General features: G+C 42.7%; 2 protein-coding genes and 2 non-coding genes across 4 annotated transcripts in view; 1 reads left to right on the forward strand and 3 right to left on the reverse strand.

The window, feature by feature from the left end:
• Positions 1-1177: 1177 nt before the first annotated feature.
• On the reverse strand, positions 1178-9830 carry ccs (copper chaperone for superoxide dismutase). The gene is made up of 8 exons (XM_085266244.1): positions 9664-9830; positions 9402-9474; positions 7201-7338; positions 6259-6433; positions 4975-5035; positions 4532-4609; positions 4352-4455; positions 1178-1779 (listed from the first exon to the last, which is right to left on the reverse strand). The coding sequence occupies exons 1-8, from the start codon at positions 9790-9792 to the stop codon at positions 1620-1622; spliced, it is 918 nt and encodes a 305-aa protein (XP_085122370.1). The 5' UTR covers positions 9793-9830; the 3' UTR covers positions 1178-1619.
• A 652-nt stretch (positions 9831-10482) lies between these two features.
• trnan-guu (transfer RNA asparagine (anticodon GUU)) lies at positions 10483-10556 on the reverse strand. The gene has a single exon. It is a non-coding gene; the product is annotated as a tRNA-Asn (tRNA).
• A 361-nt stretch (positions 10557-10917) lies between these two features.
• trnan-guu (transfer RNA asparagine (anticodon GUU)) lies at positions 10918-10991 on the reverse strand. Its single transcript has one exon. It is a non-coding gene; the product is annotated as a tRNA-Asn (tRNA).
• Positions 10992-20865: 9874 nt separating this feature from the next.
• gal3st3 (galactose-3-O-sulfotransferase 3) overlaps positions 20866-27362 on the forward strand; it is a 50169-nt gene continuing 43672 nt past the window's right edge. The window contains exon 1 of the mRNA XM_085266245.1: positions 20866-21218. The gene's annotated coding sequence lies outside the window, so the exon portion shown is untranslated. The remainder of the gene's footprint in view (positions 21219-27362) is intronic.

Genomic DNA, 27362 nt, shown 5'->3' on the forward strand with positions numbered 1-27362 from the left:
ATGTAGCCCACAGAATTGTGTTATGTATTTATTTATTTATTATTAGATAGGTGGTGGTGTGTGTTAGAGGAAAGTGTCCAAAACCCTATTTTATTATTTTGTTTATAGCCCATAGCAAATTTAAACAAGACAAGTTGCTTCAGAAACATTTATGTTTCAGGTCGCCAAAACCCACATTCGAAGCGTGTGGTAATAGACTATTGTGTATTGTGAAAATCTATGTTTTTAGGTCACTGACGTGTGCAGATTTTGCAGACTGATGATGATTCATCTCATAAAGCATGACACACTGCTCTCTAATACATAAGCTGCCTTTATAGGTTAAAAGTATCGGTATCAGTAATCCTGGCCCTGTATTTACAGTATCACACAGCACTAGTGGTCCCAATTAAAAAGACACACTTATTAACTGATCCGTAGTTGTGCTGATTTATTTAGCTGTAAATCAAACATTTGGATTTGTGATTCCTGCTTTGATATTAGATTAAAAAAATACAGCTGTTTTTGGGTGTCCAGCTATAACAATGAGTCTTCATTCAAAGCCCAGCCACTTCAAACAGAAAGGGACAATGACAGAACATTTACTGGGAAATTCGATAAACTTATTCGAGCATCAGCAGAACAAGACAGATGCTCGATTTGGAGGAAAAAAAATCAATCCAAAATGTGCGACAGACACAGACAGCGCACCAACATGTGGCTGAGGTATATGCAGGGGCAGCAGTTTGGACAACTTCATGATTCACCCGTCCGACTTTCCTAAAAGATAACAGAGAGGGGGTGTCTGAGATTGTCAGCTGCCCTCTCTGTGTGGCTCAAACGCCCTCTGCAGCAGTGATAAAGGAACACTAACCTCACTCTCCATGTTGGAAAGAAAAACAGCTGAGCACACAATCCTTCAAGGACTCCCTCTGTCACTTTTTAACCCCCCCCCCCCTCGCCCCCTTTCACTCTGGAAGGAATTTCACTCTCCCTCCTGGGCTCGTTTTAAACTCTCCTGCAGAGTTGATCACAGAGAGAGGGACGGTCTCCCCCTTCATCACAGATTTTTTCTAAATATTTTTAAAATCAAACACACACATCTCAGCGATCCTGGAATTTCAGGATTTGATTTGGTTTTCCAACAACTTTTTGTATATTCTACTTAAAACAAATATCATTACTCGTGACCCACCTATGAGCAATCATAATAATCGTCCGCATCACATCCTCTTTAATTTTTCTACTTAATAAAACTCAAATATGTGGAGATGACAAGTTTTTTAGAGAGGCTTATATAATTACTCACATGTTCCTGCAAGTGGACGGCAACACAGAGAAATTAAATCTGTAGCTGAGAAAACATTTACAGACATCCTGCTGATGAGGTGACATGTTTAAAATGCTCAGAAAAACATTAAACAGCAACTGCAGAGAGCGTTTGATTTGATCACAAAGAGCATTTTCACGAAATTAAGTCCATTCATTGCTGTTTGGTCATCAGTGCAGTAATCTTCAGGACTCTGTCTTCCTCACGTCAGCACTCGCGCTCCGCCGAGAAACACAATCTGCCTTTCTCTTCGAGACGCTTTTTGTCCCCCTTGTTCAAACTCTCATCAGTGTCCAGAGGTTTGAGAGGTTCACAGGTGTGCCGCCGGTGTCTCCAGGTTGTTCTTGCTCCGACCTTTCCCAGCTATTGGCCGGTCCCTCTCCTCCCACAGCGTGACGCCGTCGCAGGCACAAATCTGTTTGGGATTTTGGAAAAGTCCCGCCGATCGGGCGATGATCCCACAGGCCAGCCTGCACAGGGGAAAAAAACAACAAAACAAAAAAGAACAAAGAAATTTAAAATACCTAAAATACCTACAGTTGACCAATTTAAAGTGCCTGAAATAATAATTTTGATACCAGCGTTACGTCACATTGCATTTTTCATTACTTAAGTTTTGAGATTTTAGTTAATTAATCACAAAAACACTGAGTGCTGTGGTCATGACTGATATCCAGGTGAAAGGATTACTGGCACAGAACTGGGCGATGCCAGCAATCAAACACTAGTCAGTCAGTGAAAACAAACATTTCCTGGTCTTGAACAAAGGTGCAGATGACCTCTGTAACACTGGCAGTCTACAGGAGTTACAGAGGAGTTACCCAGCTATTAAGAGTAGTTCAGAAGCTACAGCAGCCATCGACTAATTAGAAGGCAGGTGATTTGAGCCCAGGCTGCTCCTCTTTACATGCCAAAGTATCCTTGGGCAAAATACTGAAGATACTGACCCCCTAAGTTGCTCTCCGATGCATTCACTGAAGTGTGAATGTTAGATAGAAAGCACTCAGGCGAAAAAAAAGTGCTTGTATGGGTGTGAATGAGTGATGGGGGCACGTTGTATAAAGCTTCGAGTGCTGCAGCAGAGTAGAGCGTTTAACATTAGAGGGCTTTAATAAAACTAGCAGATAGTCTACAGGTGGCCAGGAAATTTACAGCAGTCTGACAAATCTGTTTCTCCTCCTCTCGTTACTAATAACAGAAATAACAGCTCTTATATACACACGTCATTTGGATATGCAAATATTATTTTAGGCACATTGTACGACTCAAAAACTCTATGACCAATGCAGGAGGGACAGGAACCATGTTTGTTGCCTGCCTCGGGTCCTGGAGGGATGCAGGGTCTTGCAGAGAAGGCTGTTTGCAGCGAATCGCCCTCTTGGTGGAACAGATGCCACGCTGCCGTCAGACTCTGTCCTTGAGCACCAGATGGTAATCATGGAGGTGAGGATGGACTCAGCACAGCAGTAATGGTCGGGGCTTTGAAGCAGGCTGGCTCATGACGCGTCTCCACTGAGGTGCTGAAGGTGACTCTGGAGACAGGAGGATGTGGTGCTTCGGCGTGGATGGAGACAGGTGGTGTAGTCCAGCTGCTTTGTGGGGTTTCTCTCTCTCTCTCTCACAGGTATGTAGAGAGGTGTTGCAGTCATAGAGGAGTGGTTTGTGGGGGTGGGTGGAGTCTGAATGTTGATTTGTTGACAAGTGGGCCTGAACAGGGAATGAGGTGACAGTGGAGCTCACCAGGAGTGGGACAAGTGTGGAAAAACCCATCAAAGATACAAAAGTACAGCTTGAGCAGCACAGGGAGTGGCTGTAGTGAACGCTTTTCATTGTTCAGATGAAACAACAACAGACTGGCTGCACCACATATTTTTGATACTGCACCCATCTGACAACAGACGCTCTCTGGAGGTAGACGGATAGCCTGGAGCTCTCCACGGACTACCAACGTACTCCTGCTTTGAACCAACACTTCCTCATTAGCTTAGCTTTGATCCAGAGCTTGTCAAAAATCTGTTTTTGTTAGAACGAATATTTGCTAAAAAAAAAAAAAGATTTGTATCATGACTTCATTCACTAATTTGTGTTTCAGCTCTGGCAGGCAGAGGATGGAAAACTATGTGAAGATGCTGGGATGAAAACGCGCAGCTCCCAGTCTGAGGCTGTGGTTCTCAGCCAGTGGAGTTAGGAGGGCCCGCTCTGAGTTGGGATGAGTTACTGTCAGCAGTGGAGAAGTTCCAAGTCACATCTGTAGGAACATGGATGCTCTACTGGTCTGCTGTGAGGAAGAGGGAGCCAAGCGTGAAAGCGAAGCTACTTTATTTACTTATCGCCGGATCTACATTCCTACCCTCACCTGAGGCTATGAGTTGTGATTAATCAACGGATATGAGATTCTTCCAAAGGATGTCAAGGATCTCCTTTAGAGACGGGTAGAGAGGCTGCGAGCCCACATTGAAAGGAGACAGCTGAGGTGGTTTGGTTTGACTAGGATGCCTCCTGGATGCTTCCTAGGTGAGGAGTTTTAGGCAATGTGGGAGAAAGCCCAGATCAAACTGAGAGATTATATCTCTCATTTGGCTTGGCGATGCCTCAGGGTCCTCCTAGTAGAGCTGGAGGGAGTTGCTGGGGAGATGGAGGTCTCGGAGCCATCTCTGCTTAGATAGTTTCCCCGTGACCAGAACACATAGGTGGTGGAAACAGGTTGGATGGATGATTCTGGAGATTTTTTGCTCAAACTGTCGTAAAATGTGAGCAAAATTAGCACAAATCTTTTTAATGCTAACTGGTTACTTTGTTTTTCAGCAATAATGCTAATGTATTGCTGATGTTCCAACAGTATAGTGAGCACGAAATATTTATTTTCTTCACATTTTACAAAGTAAATAATTTACTTGTTGTCGAAGACAATTGGCTTCAATGGTGGGTGATGAAAACGGCCGATAACTGCTGTTTTGTGATGTAAAGCAAAGTGAATCCATGAATGAACTGGAAACCAGCCTGAAGCTACGCATGTTTAACACAAACCACCTTCACACCCACCTTTCTCCAGAGTTCCCAGTCTGTTTGGAGAGAGGGTGACCTCCTCGACCCAGGTCGTCCTCACCTGCGTCCACAACCAGTGATCGACCAATCACATCCCACACCTGGAGGCAAACAGACCAAGGCACGCTGTTCAGCTCCTGTGGCTAAGTACGAGTGCCAAATATAACTCTGTGTTACCTTAAGCTGACCGTCCTCCAGTCTAAATGAGGCTCTCCCGTCTGGTCCAGCGATGACATTTCCCAGATCGCCGACATGCTGTGTACAAAACAGTACCTGTGAAAACTTAACTGTACGTCAAGTGGTTCAGTGAAGTATAAAACTATTAAAAAATAAGGAGTTAACAGCAAGGCAGAGTTACAACTCTTTCACACACTTCATTTAAAATTTAGCACCTGGAGCAGAAGAGCCCAAAACGGCTCCTCTGGGACGTGTTTGGCAATCTGAGCGGGTTATCGCATCTCGCATTTGGCCTCCGCTGACATTTTAATACAAGCCAGAAGGAGGTACAGTCTGAATTTATGACACAAGGATCCTAGCACTGCTGATCGCTCTACTTATAAAAATGAATGACTTTATGGAGAGGTTATTTTAGAGCGAGCTAAAGAAGTAATTTATCGTACCCTGTCGGAGTCCTCTGGACCGCCGTGTTGTCTCCCAAAGGGGTTATAGTGCTCTCCACAACTGCAGAGAAAGGAGAGCTGTTGATTTCAGAGGTCAGACTGGTTCAAGTTGATAAGACGGCAACAGTTACTAAAATAGTAAAAGTAACAAAGAACGGGGGCCGAGGAGGAAAACAATGGCAACATTTTATTTGTTTCCATCGGTTAGCTTTACATTACACGAACACATGGCAATTAACATGTAACACACCAGCACAAGCATAAATGCCAGCATGTCCGCCACTTGTAACGCAGGTTACATCGTGGGCTCCATAAAGATCCTCTACAGAAGCCTAAATCAGGCCTGAGTCACTATAACTGGACGAGAGAAGATCAGAAGAACGTCGCCTGGTCTGATCGGCTCTGAAGGAAAAAGGGAGTCTAGGTGTACCTAATGAAATGTCTGGTGAGTGTATAAGGCAGAAAGTAATGAAAACAGGTAGAGGTGTGAGGGACTTGATGATGGATGGATCCCTCAGTTTTCTCATTTGTGAGTTTGACGACAAAGACTTCACACGAGCGTATTTTACTCCCCCTGATGTCCGATACGTTTTACATCTCTGCAGGACGGCGTCAACAAAGAATAAAAATGCTAAAGCTACACGCCTGTGAGCAACAGTTAACGCCGCCCGTCAATATGCGCTCGGTTAATTGAATTACTGAGCCTAAACTGACAAGTGGAAGCTTAAAATGACACACTGTCCCATTAACACGCTAAATCAGCGGGATTTCAGATGAACTCCGCTAAAGCCCTGTTTTTAATTAAAACCATAATTACATTACACAATAATTTCATCTCTCGCTGCCGTCTTCTCCGAGGCAATAAGAGCTGAGGCTCATGGGTACAACAGTGTACAATGTCTCTCAGAGACACAGATGAGATAATTAAAACTGACAGCTGTAACATAAGCCCGTACGTATGCGTGGGAGTTTTGAAGGTCATCGCTTGCCTCGGTACCACAAACCCCGTTTTTTGTTCTTTCACATCACAGGTCAGACCACACAGATTTTTCTTTGCGGGAAAAGAAACCAAACCGCAGAGAAAAGCTAAAAGTTTACAAACTCGTCAACCGATTCGGACCAGAGTAAACGAACTATGGGTGTGAAAAGGCCCGAGACTCATAACCATGACTCTTTCCAGGTTTGAGCTTAGGAAAAGTGTAAATCACCGATGATTCCCCATCTCCTTCACACTCTACACGATGCTGATGAGCTGATGAAACTGGTATGAAACACTGGTCTAACCTGAGGCAGTCCAGTGTGAGGTCCCCCAGCGTGTGAACGTGGAGACCGTGGGGTCCGGGCTCCAACCCGTCAATGGTCCCGTCAATCAGGCAGCGTTCCTCGGACAGCTGCAGGAAACGCACCACCCCCTGAATCGATCCGGCACCGGCTAACATGGCCACCGCTGCACCCAGATCTGCCACGGAAAAACAGAGAGGGTGAAGCACTTACTTGTGTTGGGGTAGGGCTGTGATCAGACTGCTTCACATTAGATTTCATCTGTAGGGAGCTGTGAGCTCAACATAAAATGAACCAGTTTAAAGCTACAGGGAGAGGCAGACTGTGGTAGGCTGTGGGGCTGAGTGCCTATCTTATAGTGCTGTGCTTCACAGATTAAGTAAGGATGGAAGACAAGGCTCGGAGGTCTCCGGTGTAGTCAGGATGATCTTTGTGTTCACACTTTAAAGCAGATCAGCTGATATTTAGTCCATGTTTAAATCATAAACTGCCCTCAGTGCATGCAATCACACGGTTACTGACCTGTGATTGGATCAGCAGACTGTATCTGACTGAGACTTGCTACCACAAACAGAGGTTCAACTAATGAAACTCCATTTTGGCTGTTTTATGAGGCATCTTTGTTTAGCAGGAAGTCCGATAAATCAACTCAAAGTTACCACACTGTACCGCGCTGAATATCTGCAAGGAATGGCCCAAATACCTGGCTAAATATTATCTGCATTCACTCGGTTTTTAATTCATCAAAATAAGTGGGAACTACAATTTTCAAATATTACATTTAATCAGCTGTATTTTGCCTGCACGGTCTACAGTTTGGTACATGGACTCTTGCACTCTTCCCAAGATTAAACAGGACTATAAATCCGACTCAGCTGTGGTACTGGAAAGCTTCTGATACCTCCAGCGCAGGCACGTGCAGCTCCTGCTGCCGTTCCTCCTCACCTTGCTCTGATCCGCCGATGCCCTTCAGCACGGCCCTCCGTCCGGTGCTCTCTATCAGGGCCTGCACTTCTGCACTGGTCAGAGCAGATTCCACCAGCACCTGCTCCTGACCGACATCAATACTGACCGAGTTCACGCCTGCAAACATACCAAAACCATCATCAGACAGACAGACGGAGAATAACACGAATGCAGACAGCTGAGGAGAACGTTCAGCGATGCGAATAATCTAAAAACAGAAACAGTTTGCCTAGGATTTATCTGATTTTCATTTTCTTAGATTTACTGCTTTACACTGATCTATATCAATGAAAATCTACCCTCATTAGGTACACTTATTCAACGACCTCCACAGTCACCAGCTCTCTGTCTAATCGAGCACCTTTGTGATGTGGTGGAGGAGGAGATTCAAATCGTGGATGTGTGATGCTGTCATGTGGACCAAAATCTCTGAGGAATGTTTCTAGTACCTTGTTGTGTCACAAAGAATTAAAGCAGTTCTGGAAATAAATTGGTCCAACCTGGTACTAGCAAGGTTTTATTTTTTTATTGGGTTGTGTCTACATTTTCTTGTTTATATCTGTATAATATGTAGTCTATAGCTGGTTTGTTATTGTGAAAATGTTAAAGCTTTATTGTTTTCTAATAACATCCAACACTTGCTGGAGACAGAACCATGAATGTTATTTCCTGATAAGAGTTTTATTAGTTGTGGTGAGATTAGTGGCTGTTGTTTTTCTCTCTTCAAAGTTATGTTGTTGTTTCAGCGGCTCCCTTAAGGAGTCGCCACAGCAGACCATCTGCTTCCATCGCACCCAGCATTAACATCCACCTCTATCACACCAACACCTGCGTGTATCTTCACTGCATCCATGATCACCTCTGTGATCTTCCTCTTTTCCTTCAACATCCTTTGTCCATTATATCCACTATCCCTCCTCTGCACATAGGGCTGTTCGATATAACGATATATATCGGATGATGATATAAAACGTCTATGTTTCATTTTACGCTATCGTTTGTTTCGTGGTGTCGCAAAATAAACTGTTTACAACAATATTTTTTCATTGTTTTGATGGTCACTGTAGTGGTTATATTAATTTCTTAAAGTTCCCTCTTTCTCTTATATTTAATATAACCACACTACAGACGGACAAGCACCTGGTTTTATGCATTGTGTTTAGGAAAAACAAGGTAACAGCATCGCGTGTCCGCTTGTTTATGTTCCACATAAACCTTTCACAATAAAGCTCAAGACCCTGTTGAGACTTTTCAAAATAAACTGAATCACGTGAAAGAGCAGATTATTTACGGATGAGAAGTAAAAAAGAGCCGCCAGGTGCTAAAAAATAAACCTTAGACTCAAACATTAGAACAGGCTTTCCCCCGCAGCACGCTGAGTAATGAATGCTCACAAAGAAAACTGCGGCCTTTACAACTTATGTCTAAAATGTAGAGTTTCATGCATCGGTTAAAACACTCGACTCCAGCTACATGACGCGTAGCTGGAAACACTTCCCGCAAGTCGAGCTGCCCAGATTCACAGAATTTACAGAAAATGTTACATTTTTGTGATTTATATCGTTATCGGCCGATAGAATTCTTATATCGGGATATGAGAGTTTGGTCATATCGCACAGCCCTATCTGCACATGTCCAAACCATCTCAGCCTCGTCTTCCAGCCTTTGTCACCAAACTGCCAAACCTTCAGCTTTCCCTCTGATGGACTCATTACTAATTCTGTCCATTCTGGTCACTCAGTATGAAATACCATCATCTCCAAATCACAAATGAAATAATTTTTTTCTTATAAGGTTGTGGATTGCCAGGTGCTCAATATGGTTTGACTCACTTAACAGGAAACAGGATGCTTCATATGTGTTGCATTATACACTTGCCTGCACTGATGGAAGTGCCTAAGCATTCAGTTAAGATGAAGCAGCTGAAATGACACCGTCTCTACTATATGCTCCCTTAGAGTTCAGTGGGCGCTGCAGAAAAATGCAGGATCTTTCTGGAAACATCACTTGTTGCTTAGTGTAATGAGTTTACTTTAATATTGAAATGCAAAATCATGCTAACCAGCGTCTGTACTGCACTTTTAAGTGCGTAGGATGCAGAAAACTTCAGCAGTCCCTGTTTGTAGGAAAGTAAACAATGCAGCGGGGGTCAGCAGCTCTTTCTACATGTGCTTGCTCACCTGGTTTGCCCTCCAGAGCTGCTCTGACTTTCTCCCCGCAGCTTTCACACGTCATCTGCACCGCAAACTCCAGCTGTGGAGGACAGAGCGGACATTAAAACAGCTGGAGCCACCTGACAAGTGCACAGCAAACTGCGTAGGACGGCGACGCCGCGGTAAAGCGGCTTCAGCTCGCAAACTCATGTTTAACGCAAAAACGTAAAATAACGTCACCACACAACAAAAAAAACGTGTTTACAGAGGGTAAAATGTGCTGACAAACCTTTGTGGGCCTCTGACAGTCCATGTTGTTAGAGCAGTGCGCCGCCTGGGCAATAAACGCTGAATTAAACAGAAAACTTCCCACTTTTCGAGAAACGGAAATACAATGTTTGTTAATGGGCGCCGCCATGTTTGTGAGGTCAGAGTGACGTTCCGCCCGTTGCCGCCGTCAAGTGTCCACCAGCTGGTACTGCAGCCTCCTGTTTTATACGAAGAACACTTCAGAGGAGAAGTGTTTGGCTTTATTAAGAGAGCGCTAAGTGATGTTATTCTTTAATTAAATCCTCGGAAAATAAAATAAATATTTAGCGTAACAAAAAATGTTTTACTCAAATCTAGTTAAAGTACGCTGCTTAAATATAAACAGTAAAAGCTACTTTTCAGAGTCTTACCCAAATTATATACATAGACATATTTTAATGTTGTAGTATATTAATGTAGAGCACATAATCAATCTAATCAAATCTATGTACACTGATCACATGCACATAATCCAATTATTATCAATTAATTATCTGAAACTATTTAAAAACTGTACTTGTAATTATATCATTATATAACCACTTACTTTACACCAGTTAATTGGTATAATAATGTAATAATAAAACCAGCATCGGAATCTGAAACTTCTTAAAAGATTATATACAGGAAATGTCGGTTATCAAAACCGATTTATTTAGATTTTATAAGAGATGAAGCAATGATGTGACTGCACGTAATACACAACTTAGCAAAAATATATATCTTTATATTCTATTTTAGCTTTAGACACTGTGTTTTTCACAAAACTTATTATTTGCTCCTAAACACAAAAATTGCTCGTCCCTGGGTGGGCTCGAACCACCAACCTTTCGGTTAACAGCCGAACGCGCTAACCGATTGCGCCACAGAGACTGTTGCAGCCAAAAAGAAGGGGGAAACCACATTTCTTGTCTTCTCATGGTTTCGATTATGTCACTGGTGTGTAGGGCTGGGTATCGTCGCTTATCAGCTGCTGGATGGTTGCTGAAATAGTTTTGTGAGCTGTAACCTGGGATTCTGGCGTTTTTGGCTAAATACATTTATATTGATACATTTATAAATGTATTTTTAAATTTATATATTTAATGAAACGATATCACTAAGTCTAGCAAAAAAAAAGAAGCTTGTTGTTACTTTTAAGTAAGCAATGATGTCAAGGTTACCGCTGAGTATAAAGCAAAATTGACATTAGGCGTGTGTTCTGTGCTTTATGCTCAAAAGTACAAAAAGCGGTCGTCCCTGGGTGGGCTCGAACCACCAACCTTTCGGTTAACAGCCGAACGCGCTAACCGATTGCGCCACAGAGACTGACGGTGCACGGCAGCCGGGGGTTTCTCCACCAGTGTTCTCGCGCTACGTTGCCGGTCAGTGTGCATTTGCAGACAAACGAACACCATGTTCAGGCCTCCAGAACAAAAGGCGGAAGCATATGAAGAAGAGCTTTGAATGTCCTTCAAGAAGCCTGGAGAACTATTCCCAAAGGCTACTTACAGAAATGACTACAAAGCTGCCTAAGAGAGTTCAGACTGAGTTGGAAAATACATGTGGACTTTCAAGGTTGTTAGAAGCTTGGTAAATAAACTGTCAATCAATGGACCTATGGCCAATTTCCCTATTAAAACATAAGGAAATGGTGGGCGAACAGTACTGTATTCAAATGCTGTACTGTGCACCCCTGTTTATAGTGTGTTACACTGAAATGTTTACTAATTGTTAATATCAATAGACAGAATGGTGACATAAAAATGTTGAATGCTTGAAATTGATTTGAGCTACAATTACAGTTTAAATAACTACACAGGATTAACAAAGTCAAGATATCCTGTGGTGTTTATGCAAAAATTCAATACTGGCTTAAACTGCCGGCTCTCTGGATTGATCTGGCAGAACAACAGCAAAACGATTTTTAAAGGATGGCTTCTCCTGTGGGATTTGTCACATTTAAACCATTACATCCATCAAATTCATTTAAGCTGATTTTCATTCCTTACTGAACTAATAAAAAAAATCCTATAGCCACAGTGAGTCTGAATTATCAGACAATGTATTAATGTGGTAATGAGAGGAGAGCACACTGAAACAGTCAAGGAACATCATGAAGATATTCAGACTGTGGAAGGACAGGAACAGCTGGCAGCAGAAGATATACGATTAGAGTTACCCTCTGCTTACTGGTCCTCCAGTTCAGTTTTACAGGCTGTATCGATTATTGCGGATTAACCCTTTAAAGCCCGAACCATTAAATAGTTGAGAGTTTATTTAACCTTCTGACAATGAAAATCTATATTCTTTGTATCATATTTGCTCCTTTTTTGGAGCAAATATGTTTAAAATGTACTGTGCAATTTATTTTGGTTTTTAGTGGGGAAATAAAACCCACACGGATGATGTGTTCTCAAAAACTCACAGAAACTGTCAAATACGATACACTATGCATTAAAGCTCTACATACGGCACAGGAGAGATCACCTCGAAACTATATGCCCTGTTCCCAGATTTTTGGAGGTTCATGAGGAGGCCATCGCCTGCTGGTGTTTCTGCTGTTTCAACCACTTCAGTAGTCACAGGTGTATAAAACCAAACACCGAGGCATGCAGACTGCTTCTACAGACATTAGAGAAAGAACGGCACGCTCAGGAGCTCAGTGTACTCCGTGAAATTTCCTTACTACTAAATATTCCACAGTCAGCTGTTTTGTGGTATATAACAAAGTGAAACTGGTGTAGAGCAGCGGAGACGACCAATCACGTTTTTCTACATCTGGTGATGTGATTGACGAGTCTGACAGTTGCCGGGGGAACAGTCCTTGTCTGACTGCATTGTGCCAAGTGTAATGTTTGGTGAACGGGTAATCGTCTTGCAGGGTTGATCAAAACTGGTCAAAAGTCCCCATAAACACCCCTAAACCTTGTAGAAAGACTTCCCAGAAGAGCTGAAGCTGTTATACCTGCAAACAGTGGGCTGACATTATATTAAACCCTACGGATTAAGAATGACAGGTCACTTTAATTGATATATGTGCGAATGCAGACGAGTGAATACTTTTGGCAATATAGTGCATGGCTCTCTGTAATACTTTTGGTAGCATAGGCGAGCCATGGGGACATGGGATGATGTCAGAAAATCTGGGTCACAAGTCTAAAATAAAAGCTATGAAAATGAAACCTTCTCCAACTAAATTTGGGCGTGTAAGTATAGAGAGTGACACACATTCGCCACTGCGGACGTAGGCTCGTGCGCGCGGTGTGTCGATCCCAAAACAGGACGATCATTGTGTCAAAACAACACAGAGAGGCCGATGTCTTACACAGAAGAAAGCCGAGCGGCAGCTCAGTGAGAACACAGCGTCTTCTGTATCGGGTGCCTCGCTGGCTTTGACCTTTGACCCCGTGCCGAGTAATATGACCATATCCTTTAAGAGGGCCGAGCCAGTGTGCGCCAGGCAGAAAACACAACCGCAGCCATTTATGTGTGTGTCGAGCAACCTTTTTTCTCACACACACACACTGCCCACACAGCTAATTTATTCAGTAAATGGGAAACTGGTTACAACCTTTGCCCTCATGTTGAGCCGCAGCACTGAGCTCGCCGGTCAAAGGAGTGCCACCTGAGCCCAGGGGAGTGGGTGGTGGTGGTGGTGGTGGTGGGGATTTCATTAACACACACATACAGAAACAGGCACAAGACAGCGAGGAAGCGGCAGGAAACCTAATAACTACTCGAACATCGTCCAGAGCAGATTTAGCGAGAGAGAACAAAGGAGCGAGGTAAGAGGACAGGAGATGGTGAAATTAGTTGGAGGAAAAAAATGTGTCTGCTGGAAGGAGCAAATGAGAAAAAGAAGAGAGAGGAGAGAAGGCAAAGCAAATGTGAGAAGGCAGCAGTGGGAAAAATAAGAAAGATGACAAAGAGGAGTGTGGGAATGTGTGTGTGAGTGTGTTTGGACGGCGGTGCGAAGCAGTGCTGACAGGATGTGTTGACAGGCCCGTTTGGAACAGTAGAGGTTTTATCTGTGCTAATAAATGAGGCCCTATATCCCATCCTACACGGGCCTATTAAAAACTGACCTGGAGTCTGTTGTACTTTCTTATTAAATATTTCAAGTGGGTGAAGCAGCTCCCGTTTCATTGATTACCGCAAAGCAAGCAAATCTTTATTTTTAGAGCCAGGGAGAAACGGAGAGGTAGAGAGGACTCGCACACAGCAACCAACTCATGCGTTTAAATCTAACAATGAGTACAAAGACAGAGGTAATCAAAGGCTGGGGAGAAAAGAAATGCTTCGGCCTCCGTGGCGAGCGGCACAGTTTTTACAGCTCACACCATTCGTCATAATAGGGCGTATTAAGGCACTCACAAGGATGTCGTTATTATGTTTTTTAAGTACACAAATAAAATTAATGTGTAACGAATTCAGTTTGGTTTATTATAGTTTATATATAACTAATTGAGAACAAGCGTCATTGCAAAGTAATTTACCGACAAAGAACCCACTTTATTAAAGAGCTAGTTCCAATACTCTGGTTAATTATTATCCAGTAGGGAGGTAGGAACAACTCCTGAAACCTCCAGCAGGAGCGGAAGCAGGGAGGTGCAGCTATCTGCTGGAACTGGATATTCTCATGTAACTCTCAGCTGGTTAAAGCCCATAGCATAGTTGCTCCACAGTGTGGTGGGTTACCCCACACAAGCAAAAATCCCTGCCTCGACTTTTCCCAGGAGGAGACACACGAGCGTGAATGTGCATCCAATTCTAAAAGTGTGCACGAGACACTAAGAGGCTTCACCATCAGTTTTGCTGGTTGGACAGACTTTAGTTCATTGCCACCAGGGCGGCGGGGTCCAGCTGTCACAGAGTGACAACACATACCCTGGACAGGTTGCCAGTTCACCACGGGGTGAGAAGAACTGGCAACGCATACGACATGCTTCCACAAGAGCTTCTTTCCAACAAAAGTCAGACTGTTGGTGAAAAAACCCCTAAAATACAGACAAAATCTACTTCATCCAGGAGTGCAATGCATATCTTTTCATACTTGTCCTTTAAGTGCAGTATGGGAATTAATGTTTCATAATTGAAATTACTTGAAATTGTGTCCCCTTACTTTACCTCACTGTGCACTTTGGTTTGTATTTGTATATAAATATAAATTTATTTGGCTTTGACTCTAAGCTCTGCGCATCAGATTTGCTTTGTATGCAGACCCAGTGCATGTGAACAAATGGCAGATAAGAGGCGTTATCACTATCTTATTTTTATCTTTTGAAACCACCAAAGAAAATCTACACTGCATAACATTTTGACAAGAACATGTCTCCTCAGTGCAGAAAGAATCCTCCAGGAAGCTCAGATATAATAGAATTGTTTATTATCTTAATACAAATAAGAACCAGGGGCTACATGTCTTTGCAGGTTTAGTTTAGACTGTGTACAGCAGGTGAACAGTATGTGAAAGTTACATCCTTAAGAAATAGGAGGAGAAACAAAATAGTCCAGCCAATCCATCGACTGTTCACTGAAGCCTCATCAGACATGGTCTCAGTGGAAGGGTGGCTGTCAAGAAGGTGTTCTTAAGGAAGGGAAACAGCGAGAACAGGCTGAGGTGTGCCAAATTACACAAGAACTGGATTGAAAATCAATGTCAATAGTCTGGAGAACTATTCCTGAAGAGCACTTAGAGAAAAAGAGTTCACACTGCATTAAAGAATAAAGGTTTGCATTTCAAATATTGACTTTTAAGCTCACCAGAGTTGTACATTCTCCGTTTTCACCTACATATTTCCTGTATGTTTGCTCATGTTTTGCTTTAATAAACCACTTCACGAATTTCTTGGTGAAATATAAAGAAATGAGGGCTTGATACTTTTGCACAGTACTTTAAATATTCAGTTTATTCTTCCAGAGATAAGGTGCTTTCTAATCTTCCGCCAGCAGCTGAGCTTTCTGACCCTCCTGTGGCTGCAGACACAAGTAAACTTAATATATACAGATGCCGCAGAAACACTTGAAGGCCACCAACAGAATCCATTCATCATATTGCACAGTCGAACAGGCTCGACCCACTGGGACTCCTTTAAAAAAGTTCTTTTTTAAACATCCTTATTGGTGTACAGTGAGATTTTAGAGGTTTTGCGGAAAACAGCAGCTTCTGCCAAGGGAAAGAAAGCCGTTACAGCCAGCAACAAGCTGCAAGAGGAAAGCCAGTGAGAGGTCCAGGCCTTCTTTATTGCAGTCAAATAAATAGGATTCATTACCGTGTTGAAAACGATGCTAGGATACTGCCCGACATGCTTCAGTGTGCATGTTTCATGTTATTTGCAAATGTTTACATTTAATTTGTCAACCCTGGCTTCCCGTGTGCATGACATATCTTTAATGGCACAGAGAGCTGGGTTCACAGACACCGATTTCCAGAAGTGTCTGTGAGGCCATGCAGTGATTTGCATGAAAGAATCACGCCTGCTTTTAATATAGTGTGTTCTATGGGCATGAAGGTCACAGACATATAAAACATGTTACTGGAACATATAGCAGCCTCACTGACTGCTTTATGTTTTTACAAGAGTCAAAGAGTTCTTATGGAATAGGGGTTGTATTTGCATACTGGTCAATGTAATCAGTGTAGTAATAACAACAGATCTCACATTTCCAGTTCAGGTGGACTGGAAATTACATACTGATCGCTGTTTCATTTTCACTTAGTGTTGTTTACCAGGTGATATCTGTTTTGAGTGCTATCCAACACCCATATAGTTTTATGTCAGCTGCTTCAGAGCAATCATCTCAAGACTTGTGTTGAACCGCTGTAGGTGTACACTGCAAAAACTCAAACTCTTTACCAAGTATATTTGTCTTATTTCTAGTCAAAACATCTCATTACACTTAAAATAAGACAAAAGCAGCTACAAAGCAACATTTCAAGACAGTGAATCTTGAAACTACAGACAAACTAGATAATTTTCACTTGTTTCATTGGCAGATTTTTTTCACTTAATATTTTGACTTGAAATTAGACAAATACACTTGGTAAGATTTTGAGTTTTTGCAGTGTAGTTTTTATTCTTCTGAATCTAACCAAATCGTTTATTGCTGTAACCTGTCAAAAAGCTGAAATCATGGCTGGTAAGCACACCACAAACACATATTATATACCAGCAACATTGTCCACAACATCACAACCTTGACTTATTTAGCCCGACAGCAGGAGCGTGGTGGGTCTTGTTAGTAGCGTGAGGGACTCTGAACAGGTCAAAGTAACGTCACGCACCATCCAGAGCGCCCTCCATGTCTGCTGATTGCACCCTGACAGCTCGAATGGAAGATGAAGTGAGGCGTGTCCGGGGATCTCTGCAAGCGGGCAGAGATTGTAAATAATTTAAAAATAAAGTACATGGTGCATGACTCTGTCCTGCCTCAGTTCTTTTCAATCTTTTGTGCCATTCATGGTGTGGAACACGATGGACATTTGCTTTGGTTCTGAAGTACTAAATATTGATAAAGTCAGGTTTTTTTTTAAGTTTTGTCAGTCCAGGCTGACCTGATTCTTGTCTACACAAATCAATAAAAGTAATTATACGAACAGATAAAATGTTGAATAATACTTTGCTGGTATCTCATTCTTAAGAAGCCTCTTTTGAAGCCTTTTGAATGTAAAAAGTCATTTAACCATTGCAAGTCTTTAATATTTTTAATGCTCAAAAACAACCAGTTGTATCAAAGAAGAAAAAGTCTGTAAAGTTTTAGAAACATCTGTCCCTGCTTCTGAAATCACATCAAGCACAAACCATAAAAAGCTGCAGAGGAACCACAAGAAAGCGTCCAATCAATCAGAAAGCAGCCCATTAAACAATATCCATTCAGCACAGCGGTGTCATGCATTACTGCCGGTCCACAAACAAGCTAAAAACAATGAATTTATAATGCCAGCGGGGTGTTTAACAAGCTTCGGCCAATCTCTGCAGCTCATCACAAACAGGATCAATAGGAAGAAGCGACAGCGTTCCCTAATCAAAGTCTGCACTGTTCCTCACAAGAATAATAACCCGTATGGAGGAGGCAATACGCTGCAAACACAATAACTCATTAATTTATTACACACCCGAGTCCAGATCGTTACTCAGTCTGTCTGTCAGGATTCAGGAAGCATCCTTAACCTCGCCCCAAAAAATAGGAACGTAATACTAATAAAATCAAAGAGCGGTGGGATTTATTAGGAGGTAAAAGCCAGAAAGAGCCCAACTGTCCTTTAAATACACTACAGGTGATTCATTAGTGCACAGGAACACTGTAAGAACAGGATGGAAAATATGACGACTACTAAGTCTGAGACGTGTTTTTGAGTAACGGAGATAAAAAACAAACGTGACTACAAAAGAAGGGAGTGGAAATAAGTTGCAATACACAGTACAGGCAAAATAAATACAAACGAGAATAATAACTCATAAAGAGCCAGTTTAAGGAGACGGTAATGAGCGTGAGAAAAGAGGATCTATGTTTCTTAGTAAAGAGCGTTTAAAAGTTGACTTCAAATGGCAGGGGAGAGAGAGGCAGGGCGATAAAAATCGACGTGGGTCAGATTGTGAGGGTGTTGTAAACCTCCAGGGCCAACCAGGAAAGAGACGATTAACGGGACTCTGGAGCCAATTAGCACTGCAAGACTCACACGCGACACCATTAAAAAATAAATAAATAAAAGATCTGCTATAAGTACGATGACAATTTTATACCCAATGATTGTATTGGTTTTTTTTTAAGAGAAGAGAGAAACAGCACCTCTAACAACAGTGATCCTTGATGCAGCATTAAAGCTTGTTTGGAACAGCACGGCCTGTTTTGTTTTCAAAAATGCTCGTACAGGATTCCAGGATGTCTCAGATTTATTGAGTCTGTTATCGCTCAGACTCTCCAAATGCGATGTATTCATCATTTCTCCAAAGCTCAAATGTTGGTGCTGAGCCTTTTTATTTCCACTGCTGTAGGATGAACTTTTTAGCAATTACCATTCCAAGCAGGAACGCAATCTGTTCGCGGTTCCTCGCAGACGCCAAAGAGCTAGTCTTTCCGAGTAACAATGAAAACCTACTACGGCAGTTTCTACTATGTCATTTCGAGGTGGAATTAATGGTTCTTTATCTGTTTCTGCAGGTTTTTAGCCACGCACTGTAAAAGATTTTCGATTTGCGTCCAGTTCTCCAAAGCAACGTCTGCGCATAACCCAATCTCAATAAGTATGTAGAATAGAGTAGAATAGTAAAGGGAACCACAGTAGAGTTCACCACAAACAGGAAAAAACATGAAAGAAAACACCTAAGAGACAAGCACAGAGAATGGACTCCTAGCTGAGAGCTGTCATTGTTTCTAACACAACAAAGACGTTCTCTGTGTTACTTCTATGTTCCTGAAAGCAGAGGCTAAGCTGGAGGCCCGACAGCTCCATCCACATACTTTGACACTTCCTCCTGGATCACGGCACGCAGCTCTGTGCCGCTGCCTGTGTGACTGTGTTTTTCTCCCTCCCTGCCTAATGGTCGTGCTGTTAACAGTCTTCTAGCACTGCTTTATCTCAGTACGCTGACTTTCGGATTAGACAAGAACATCACATATTTTTCAAATCGCTCCCTGTTGTACCAAGATTTCTTATTTCATATTTTGGTCTGTTCATTTTATTTCTCTCTTAGGGGTGTGTATTTTTTTTTGTCCTAGAACAGAAGCAGCATGTATGTTAGACAACCCTGATGAGGATGATTGGAAGAGAACGATTGGATAGATCAAGTTATTCACCCAGCATGGTCACAGAATACAATCAGAACAATGTGTGAAAGTGATAACTCGAGTTTATGTTGCAACTGAGTCATTCTGTAAAAGGACTAGATGTTATTTATTTTATTATTATTATTTTTTATTAACCTTTATTTAACCAGGAAGATCCCATTGAGGTTAAAAACCTCTTTTTCAAGGGAGACCTGGCCAAGATAGGCAGCAGCAGATGTCTCACAGTTACAGAAATTACTCAAACACAGGCAGCAACAACACACATGCAACAATAAGTGAAAGAATACAAATAAAATAAAAATAAAATTCAATAAAATTCAAATAAAATAAAAAGTCAGTTAAAATGACAATCAATCTAATTGAAACAGTTGCATGTTATGGACTTGGCCTCAAGGATTCGTAGTTTAGATTTAAAATCACTTAATGAAATGAATTCAGTCATTTTCCATTCCTTCTGCAGTTTGTTCCCTGATAATGCGCCTGATAAGATCAAGACAAAAACATGATACCATAGAGCACTCCATCCAGACATAGAAACAAAATAGCAAGAAATGTTTAATGTCAAGGGCCTCTTGGATCAGAAATGTTGGAGGACACTTAAACGTGACAGTGGTCCCACTGCAGCAAAGATTAGTGATTTCCATGACAACTTGATTATCAAGGCTGAGATGATTGGCTTGTTACTCATGATACCAGCAGAAAGTTGAGTCATGTAAACCTGTAAAAACACAAACAAACTTGTGCCCATACCCATATTTATGGTGTTTTGGAATGTCTCCATTAGACATGCTAAAACAAAATATATGACTCAGCTCATTTTGAGAGGGTTGGATGGGAACGGTAATTCACCGAGGGGTGTGTGTGTGCGCGTGTGTGTGTGTGTGTGTGTGTGTGGGGGGGGGGGGGGATAAGTGTTGAAATAATGAAAAATAAATCTACTAAATGCTTGCATTCATTGCAATTAGTAACCTCAGTCATACTAAACACCCCTTTGTTATGAAAATGCTGTGAATAATAGATGAGGGAGGCCCCGTTCCTGGGGTTGCCTAAGGCCCGTGAATCACTAAATGCACCCCTGTTGACTGTAGATTTACATACGAGCTCTCTGTGAAGCCCCACTTCAAATTTAAATCAGCCTGCGTGGCATCACAAAAGCTTTTCACAGTGAACGGCAAGAAGCAACTTTACAACAGAGAGCGCGGGGTTAACGGAGCGCCCGGAGCTGGAGATACAATATTCGGGGAAACGTTACATAAGTATTACAATAATTTTCTCGTCACGGTCGAACGACTTTCCGTTAGGATTGTCCATGCGCGTTAATGTGCTCGTGGCGTGTGTGAAGACCATATGTGCTTGCTGTGAGCGCGCGAGCCGCCGCACAGCGTTCTCCGCGCGTCACGAACACACGCGCAGAGAGAGAGAGAGGGGAGAGAGAGAGAGGCAAACGCCTCTCGTTATGTAGCACGAGGAGTCGCTCGCGAGGACCATCCTCTTGACAGACAGCAGATCTGCAGCCTCACTGACTGCTTCACCTGAACAAGCCCCAAACAGTGCCGAAGAGAGCCAAGAGTGAAGGCGAGCAGGAGGAGCGGGAGGTCCTCCAATAAACCGAACAAATAAATTTAAAATAAAATAACGGAAAAAGAAGAAAGAAGGAGGAGAGGGGACAGGAGGCAGCCGGCTGGCCGGGACACGCAGTCCGCCTGAGGGGAGAAATCACCGCTACCACCGTCACGTCACATCACAGCTCCGGAGATAACAAAGGTCGGTAACGGTGTAATAGCAGCATCCCTATCCTTACATGGCGGCGTTAATCCCCGTAGTAGCGCAGCAGTGGACGTGTCTGATGTGCTGTTTAAAAGGGAAAAAGGGGGATCGATGTGTCACAAGCGGACATTTGTAGACGATCATGTTTGTTTCTATTGTGCCAATGTTCCGTTTTTCTCTCTCTGTGATCCTCACCGCTCCTCTGTGGGGACAATTACGCACCGATAGCTGCGCCAAAAGCGGATTTATGGCCACCCCCCCGCGCTGACACGTTTTCCTCAAAAAAAAAAAAAAAAAAAAAAAAAAAGGTGTTCAGAGCCAACATGTGTATCATTTGGAAATGAGCCGCGGAGTGATTTCACTCCGGCACGACCCCTCAAAGCTATCCAGGCGTGCCGGTGCTGTTTGTCGATCCAGCGGCGGAGAAGAACGAAGTTCTCACATACAAAGAGCTGAAGTGAAGCTGAGTGTTAAAAGCAATGAAGAGTGGACACGGTAACCACCGTCCGTGCTTTTCATGCCGTTTTTAACCTTTTGAAGTTTTCTTTTCTTTTTTCCCTCCCGGTTATCGCGTTCCCGCTAAACTCAGTCGCTGCTCTAACCCGTTTTTCCAGGTTAATAGATTTTTTTTTTCAACTGGTTAGATTTGCTTACATTTTACGCTCTCCAGATGTTGCAGATTTGTCCATTTTTTGAATAGATTAGATCACAGACCTGGCGGAAAAAAGGAATTAACATCGTCTTAAGTGTATACATGTGCATATAGGTGCTGATAGTATCTTCAAATAGCAACGCGAACTATGTTGATGACAAATATTTTCACATTCAGCTTTTTGTTCGAGCAAATTAATGTGCCAGTTAAGCGGGAAGCTGTGTTAAACTGTGTAATAAACTGGTGACAGGTAGCAGGTGTTGATGTTTCCTGCTCATCTCGAGTCTGATGAGTTTCTTTGTGGTTTTAGGAGGAAAATATCAGCTTGTGAGTTCATGTCAGTGGACACACAGGTGCCAGTATTTTGCATCGTCATATGAAGATAACTACAACATGTATTTGCATGAACTGGACATGGAAACCTTCTTTTTCCACAGAGGTCTTTATTTTAGTCAAATCATATCGTTAGCTTCATAGCATAATTGCCTAAGTCATTTGACTAAGTCAATGACTTAGGCACTTATGCTATGAAGCTAACGATATGGAATACTTGCAAAAAGGCAAAAACCAAAGCTGTAAATGATTTGTATATATATTTGTATAATACCCTTTTTCTCCTCGGCCGGCTGACAGACCAGGAAAAGCACAAGCACAGTAAAACAGACCTGTTGTACTGCATACTTTGTGCATTGCCTCCATCTGGCAACAGAGCTCACTGCACTCAGCGGTGCGAACAGCGCTAGCTGCGCTGGACCATAAACCCAGCTTTAACCTGGAAAACCGGTCTGCTTGTTGACTGGTCGACATTGGGCAGATGCTTTCGTCATCCGCTGCCAGCGACGTGCAGTCAGGATTTTGGAGAACTGCACGATAGCGCGTCCTGTCCGAGCTCAGACACTGTCGGACACATTAGCCTAAAACCAGCTATACACCGAGATGGAATCGGTGTATTTATCGCGATCTTCTCTGCCAGCGCCTCAAAGCTTGTCGGGATGATTGATTTCTCCTGCTCAGTCAGATTAAGAGAGTGTCAACACCTGTGCCGGGAAATTAATTAAACTTCACGCGGAGATTAACCGCGCGGGATTATCAGTGTGAACTCCTTCGTACACCCGGAGGAGAGGAGGGCAACTGTTAATGACAGACTATTTATACCTTTATTGAATCTAGCATGATGGCAGAATGATTCCAGCTGTTGCTGGAGCCTGTTCAATATTTTCCTTAACACAGATTTGCCTCTTTTCCATTAGTTGATTAGTTTGTTGTTGGCTGAAAAAACTTCACACACACACACACACACACACACACACACACACACACACACACACACACACACACACACACACACACACACACACACATAAAATGTACTTTGGTTACATGTTAATGGGGTACTTCATTAATCTGACAGCTGACAGAAAATTATGGGCCACACTCAAAGCAAGTCAGTCCCTGCAGAAATCATTTACTTGGGTGTGGGAATAGAATAAAAAAGATTTAAAATAAACATGAAGAGTATCAGAGGAGGTGTCCCTATTTCAGCTCAGTCACTCAGTGAAATAGCTGTCACATCTAATGAATAATTCAAGTCATTTAGTAAGCTTAAAATGGGAAAAAAAAAACATTTGCAGGCTCCAGCTTGTCAAAATAAGAATTTGCCCCCACACCATTTTTTTTATTTGGTGCTTGTTTTTGACTTTTGGTCAGACAAAACAAGACATTTTAAAGCCATCAAATACTCCAGGAAGCTAGAATGGTGTTTCCCCCCTTTTCCCCATCAAGTAAAGCAAATAACCGTGGGACTCCTTTGTAAATGTCTCACAAAACAGAAATAATTCCCACATTTTCTGGGTTTTTGTGTCTTTTTAAGCGGCTTTGACAGCAGGTGGATGGACGGCCCACGTAAAATACTGAGAAATCTCATCAATCCTCATGCCGGTCCACTGCTGCTCCTTTTTGATCCGTGCGTCTACCTGCCTCCCCTCTGTCCGTCTGTCTCTCGCCTCCTCGTCTGTCTTCGGGAAGTAGGTTAGTGAGAAAGGAGGCGAGGTGACTTAATAAACCCCATCTCGCGGCAGGTCATTTACAAGCACGGACCTAAAAAGGTTCCTGACTTTCTTTCTTTCTTTTTTCTTCTCTCTGGTGTGCCCACAAGAAAGGCACAAGACTGAGTGATGAATGTGCACTCTGTTGGGAGAACAGCGATGCAGGGAATAACAATGGAGGTGAGGCGAGGTGGTGTTGATGGAGGGGGCAGGGAGGGATAGAACAGCGACACACTTATGAATAAATGCTCACACACTAACGCGCGGGCCACACCGGCCCTCTACAAAAAAACGCGAAGATAAAGTGCGCTGACTAAGATTCACTGCACGGCTGTGTTAAAGCTCATCACAAAAATCTTTTTAGATGGAGGGTGCCCTTTAAAGGCTCTGAGAAAGGAGTTTATTTATACTGTAGCAGACTATGATATACTGCTCTGTGTCTGGCTGCTGCACAGTGTCCCTGAAAATGGTCGTTCTTAGGCCCCGAGCCAGAAAAGGAGAAGTCTTTGTTTACTGGTTCCCGGGAGGCGGAAAGAGTCAGACATGCTGGTATGTAGCATAAATTCCTCCATTTGTGTGAGATAGGAATTTCTAAAAGAATGAGAGGAAAATAACCTGGAGAAGTAGGACGTGGAGTGTCTGCATACAGTATAATGCAGTCATTTTTTATTCAAATTTAACTCTGAGTGACAGAAATGCCTGCATGTACCCCGTCAAGCCAACAAAGATGACATTCTGGTGATGGGGAGAGGTGAAAAGGAGCCAGATGGTGATTTTAGGGTGAGTGGGGTTTTCAGAAAATGCAACAGTATCAGCAAAGCTTTGAAGGAAGGGGACAGTTAAGCATCGCAGAGCTCACACACTTGCACACACAGAGAAAAAAAAGGGGCAGAGAAAATCATACAGGAGGACAGATGGTGAGCGTTGTCTTTTTTTTCTTCTCTGTGCAGTTGGTATTGACAGGGAAGGGCTTTACGGGCACGCAGGTTTCAGGGGTGCAGGAGGATGCGGTGCTCACTCAGGTCTTCTTAATGTGCGTAAGCGGAGGTCATGACTGTGGTTTAAGACCGACTGTGAGCCTGAGTGATTAGAGCGCATGTGATTAAAAATGTACTTGTGGGCATCTCGGCTCACCGCGGAGAACTGAGGGAGTGTGTGTGCTTGCGCTGATTTAGCGATGTGTGGATGTTGGCCTGAGCGAGATTAATGCTCCATGTTAACAAACCTCTTGGTTTGACCCTGGCCAGCTGACACACACACACACACACACACACACACACACACACACACACACACACAGACATGTATTCTCTCACGCAGACAGCATCCACTTGATCCCCTGTTAGGTTGATGCTGGCCTTGAGCAACCCTCCTTGCAGAAGCATGCATGCGCACACAGACACGCACAAACAAACATTGAAAACTGGCCAACTTTCAGCCACTTTGATGCATTAGTGCAAAGGTACATTTTCTCCTCATTGTGGCTCAGGAGCAAATAGATTTTGATGTGCAGGCATGCACCTTATTTCAGATTAGAGGCTTTACTGGATACAAAAATGGAGGGTGTAGAGTTGAAAATGCCCTCTTGTCACCCCCCCGTGGTGCCGCATATCATTGATATCCCTGGTTGTGATTGATTCCTTGGGGGAGCCTGCTAGATGAAGAAGAAGAGACATCAGTAATTTGTTGTATAATTGTTAGAGAGCAAAGACTTCACAATGAAAAATGAATGCTAGAGCGCTCTTTATTGCTTGTCACAAAACGAGACAGGCTTTTATCCCGGTTCCCTGTCATGTGTGGTTCTGGCTGCTGATGCCAGATGAAGACAGATGGGCGAGGGTTTTTGTCGGGGTTTGGGCCCGGCTCCAGGGAGCTGCCCTTGGTACGAACGCTTTCATCTACTTGTAGATGTCCGATAGCCAGATACCAGCAGACCCTGGATTAAAACGGTCTGGGCAGAAAGATTATGGGAGCAAAGTCCTGTATCTCGATGGCCCTGCTGTTCCGCACAACACGAAAATGCATTATTCATTATTAATACAGAGAGCATCTTGGTCTGGGTGCTGTTGTTATTGTCGGGCAAACTTCTACGTAGCAGAGTCCTCCCTTTTCCAAAGTCCTGACCTTGAATTTTTTTTCCATTCAGACACTCTCTGCTCTTTAGACTTTTGGAAAGTGTTTGAGTGAACCAGAGCCTGAGGTTGTTTTTTTCTCAGTACTATGAATAGCACCATGACTAATCTGACTGGGGTAATAACAACATTTAAGCTTTCTTTGTTGCGCTATTCAGTCAGAGCGTATACGGTGCAGGGGACACCATGAGGTTAACTTAGAAATATGCAGATTTTCATCAATTTACCCAAATAACACAAATATTTTAAATTTCAAAATACAGTGATGATCAGGCTTTCTTTCTGATCAAAGAGCCCTGTCCTATATTTTGACTGATATCTAATTGTGTTTATTACAGTTATCATTACAATGATTCTGTGTGAGAATATAAATGAAATCAATGTTATTATAATGACAACCATCCTCGAGTAGGAATAATTTGGGGTGGTTTCCAGTTTAACTACCCTGAGAGGCACAAACCCCTCATCTAGCAGCTGCTGATGCTCTCTCAGCTAATTGCAGTGATCACATGGTGCAACACCAATCAGCCACAACATTAAAACTTCTAATGTTGCATAGCGCTGTGTAGGTCTCCCTCATGCTACTGTAATCTCTGACTTGTCAGTGTGTTCAGTTCCTTTGGTGTCTGTTTTATTATTGTAATGAATATGGCGACTGATGGTAATTGAGAGCTATCTGTTGTACGTGTTATTATCTGATAAGATTGATGAGTGCACAATGAAGCAAGAATCAAGGGTATGTGAGGTAATCTGAGTTTAAAGTTTGTCGGCGTCATGAAGGTGGCTCTCATTTTATTTGGCTAACATCACCATGGTAACTTGTACTGAAAACATAACCTGGTCGGGAGGTTATGTGTCTTAAGATAAGATAGATAAGATAAGATAACTCTTTATTGTCATTGCACAGTCATACATAGTACAGTAGTACAATGAAATTGGAAAAACTGTCCTACGTCGGCACTACATATAACACAACACGACACGATATGACACATCACAACGTAACAAACAACACAACACAGTATATTAACTTAGTATAAAAAAGAAGAATAAGTGTATGTGTATTGCACACTGTTATTATTGCACATTAATTATTATTGCACCTTGTTATAAATATAAATATTATTGTTATTGTTTTAAACATTGTTACCTCCCCCCTAAAAAAGTCCAGGGAGGTATCCAGTCAGGTCAGCTATTTACATTGATCAGGGCTATTGCCCTGTTGTAAAAGCTGTCCTTGAGTCTATTTGTTCGGGACCTCAGCAGCCTGAACCTCCTGCCAGATGGCAGCAGCTTAAACACCCGGTGTCCT

The sequence above is a fragment of the Mchenga conophoros genome, linkage group LG3 (assembly GCF_057382185.1).
Source record: "Mchenga conophoros isolate Kocher_MC1m ecotype Shallow Benthic linkage group LG3, M_conophoros_male_GT1.1, whole genome shotgun sequence".
Lineage (NCBI taxonomy): Eukaryota > Metazoa > Chordata > Actinopteri > Cichliformes > Cichlidae > Mchenga > Mchenga conophoros.